The sequence below is a fragment of the Pyxicephalus adspersus genome, chromosome 1 (assembly GCF_032062135.1).
Source record: "Pyxicephalus adspersus chromosome 1, UCB_Pads_2.0, whole genome shotgun sequence".
NCBI lineage: Eukaryota > Metazoa > Chordata > Amphibia > Anura > Pyxicephalidae > Pyxicephalus > Pyxicephalus adspersus.
Window position 1 is genome coordinate 75,240,150 of NC_092858.1, and position 2,087 is coordinate 75,242,236.

General features: G+C 38.2%; 1 protein-coding gene across 1 annotated transcript in view; it reads right to left on the reverse strand.

The window, feature by feature from the left end:
- TRAPPC2 (trafficking protein particle complex subunit 2) overlaps window positions 1-2,087 on the reverse strand; it is a gene marked incomplete at both ends in the record, with an annotated part of 6,000 nt that overhangs the window by 2,068 nt on the left and 1,845 nt on the right. Inside the window, 1 exon segment of the mRNA XM_072414510.1 lies at window positions 1,867-1,948. Within this exon segment, the coding sequence (XP_072270611.1) occupies window positions 1,867-1,948 (82 nt within the window).

Genomic DNA, 2,087 nt, shown 5'->3' on the forward strand with positions numbered 1-2,087 from the left:
AAAAAAAAATAAAGCTAAGGAATTTAACAGTAAATATTCCCTTCTGCTTTTTACCAAAACGTTTAATTTTTGCTTGTACCAGAAACCTTAATAAAAATCTAAATATCATTAACGCATTAAAAACTCCATGGCTAATCAAACATTTGATTAAATAAAAGGAATGTTGGTACCTTAGCCATGAGACACTAAAAAGACAGGACACCTCTAGGTACTTACAAAGTTTGAAAGCTACTTTTTTTTTTTCGCAATCAAAAGGCTGCAGTACCTGAAAACCCCAGACATGCACATTGGTAGGTGGCTAAAGCTCCAGCTGCTGGCTGTAAATGGTAAACATAAAATATTCACATTAACCACCCTAACGGTATTCCTGAATGTGACTCAGGGTGGATTTTACTTGCAAAAAGCGGTAATACGTTTTCAGGGATGTCGGTGCATGCGTTGGTTTGTGCAGAAGGCGCGGCGGGAAATTTAAATAATTTTATATATATATATATATATATATATATATATATATATATATATATATACACACACACACACATATTTTACAGACCATAAGACGCACTTTTTTCCCCCAAAAAAGAGGGGGGGGGGTTGCTTATGGTCCGAATACCCTACCGCGCTTCCAAGGGGGCCCCAGCAGGCGGCTGCAGTTCCATCTAGTCTGGCATCCCCCCTGCAGCATGGCCCCCTCCGTTCTGCAGTCTTCCCTGTTCAAATTACAAAAAACATAAAGCCGTCCACCCCTACCTTATCCTATTGATCGCAGAGCCCTGCCTTACCCCTCCCTGTGTTTATCAGCAGCTCACCTTTATAGGGATGCTGGGGATGTGTTTCTGTGAGTGTAGGCCCTGTGTAACAGTAGGGAGTGGGGAGGCAGAGAGAGCAGGAGGAGGGCAGTGCGAGGTGAGAAGTGCTGGTTAGCAGTCCTTTTTCTTGTGCAGCATGTCATTCTCCTACAACAGGTGAGCACATTTTTAACACACACACTTGAGAAACAGAAGGGTGTTGTACTCTATAAAAAATGCTGCATTCCTATAGTAAATAGAAAAACCTTCATTACGAAGGGTAATTTCAGACCTGCAGCTGACCAGAGTGGTCTTCTGCAGACTCAACCACACTAAACTGATCAAATTTAATGCTGGTTGCTGAACATGTGTTCCTTCTGGCCACTTGTAAATGGCCAGTCACTTCCATTGACTTGAATGCAACTGCAGTTAAACTTCCTGAAAACCTTGAGCTGCAGCAAACCTCAACTAAAAAGACACTTAACTGCTTGACACAGGTTTGGAGTGGTTGTGGTTGAACTGCAATTGACACAAAAGAGGAGTGACTCGAAGCAGCTATGAGTGTGGTTTTCAACTACAAGTATGAAAGCTGCCTAATTGTTTTGCAATACCGAGAAACTGATCATTTTTTTGTGAGGGTAATATTTGAAATCTCTTTGATAAATGTAAATGTCTTATTTAATTGGTAATGAGCAGACCTTTCACTATTTCTAGTCTTTTTTTGCTAAGTATATAAAAGACAACAACCTACTACGATCCCTGGAACTTATAAAATATGTATTCATATTTGTATCTACGAAATCTAATAAAAAGTACTCCCAGAACTAAGTAGGTATGTTGCATAAAAATAATCACAAACCAGCAGAAACAGCACTGCTTATATGTCAAAAAACTGACCATTTGATGAGCTGTATGGCAATGCCAACATGTTTCTGGGATCATTCCATTCTTCAGGGCTCATATCTGAAATTTTTGTGCATGCACAATATAGTTGAGCATCTGCTAACCAACTGAACTGTAAATTTGTCAGGCTTAAAATGTACACACAGTTTAAAAAACATTTTACATAACTCCATACCTTTATGTATAAGTCATATGTTTCATTAAAGAAATTCTTTATTCCATCTTCTTGTCGGACATCATGCAGCATTATGAATCTCATATGTAAAAAAAAAATAAAGCTAAGGAATTTAACAGTAAATATTCCCTTCTGCTTTTTACCAAAACGTTTAATTTTTGCTTGTACCAGAAACCTTAATAAAAATCTAAATATCATTAACGCATTAAAAACTCCATGGC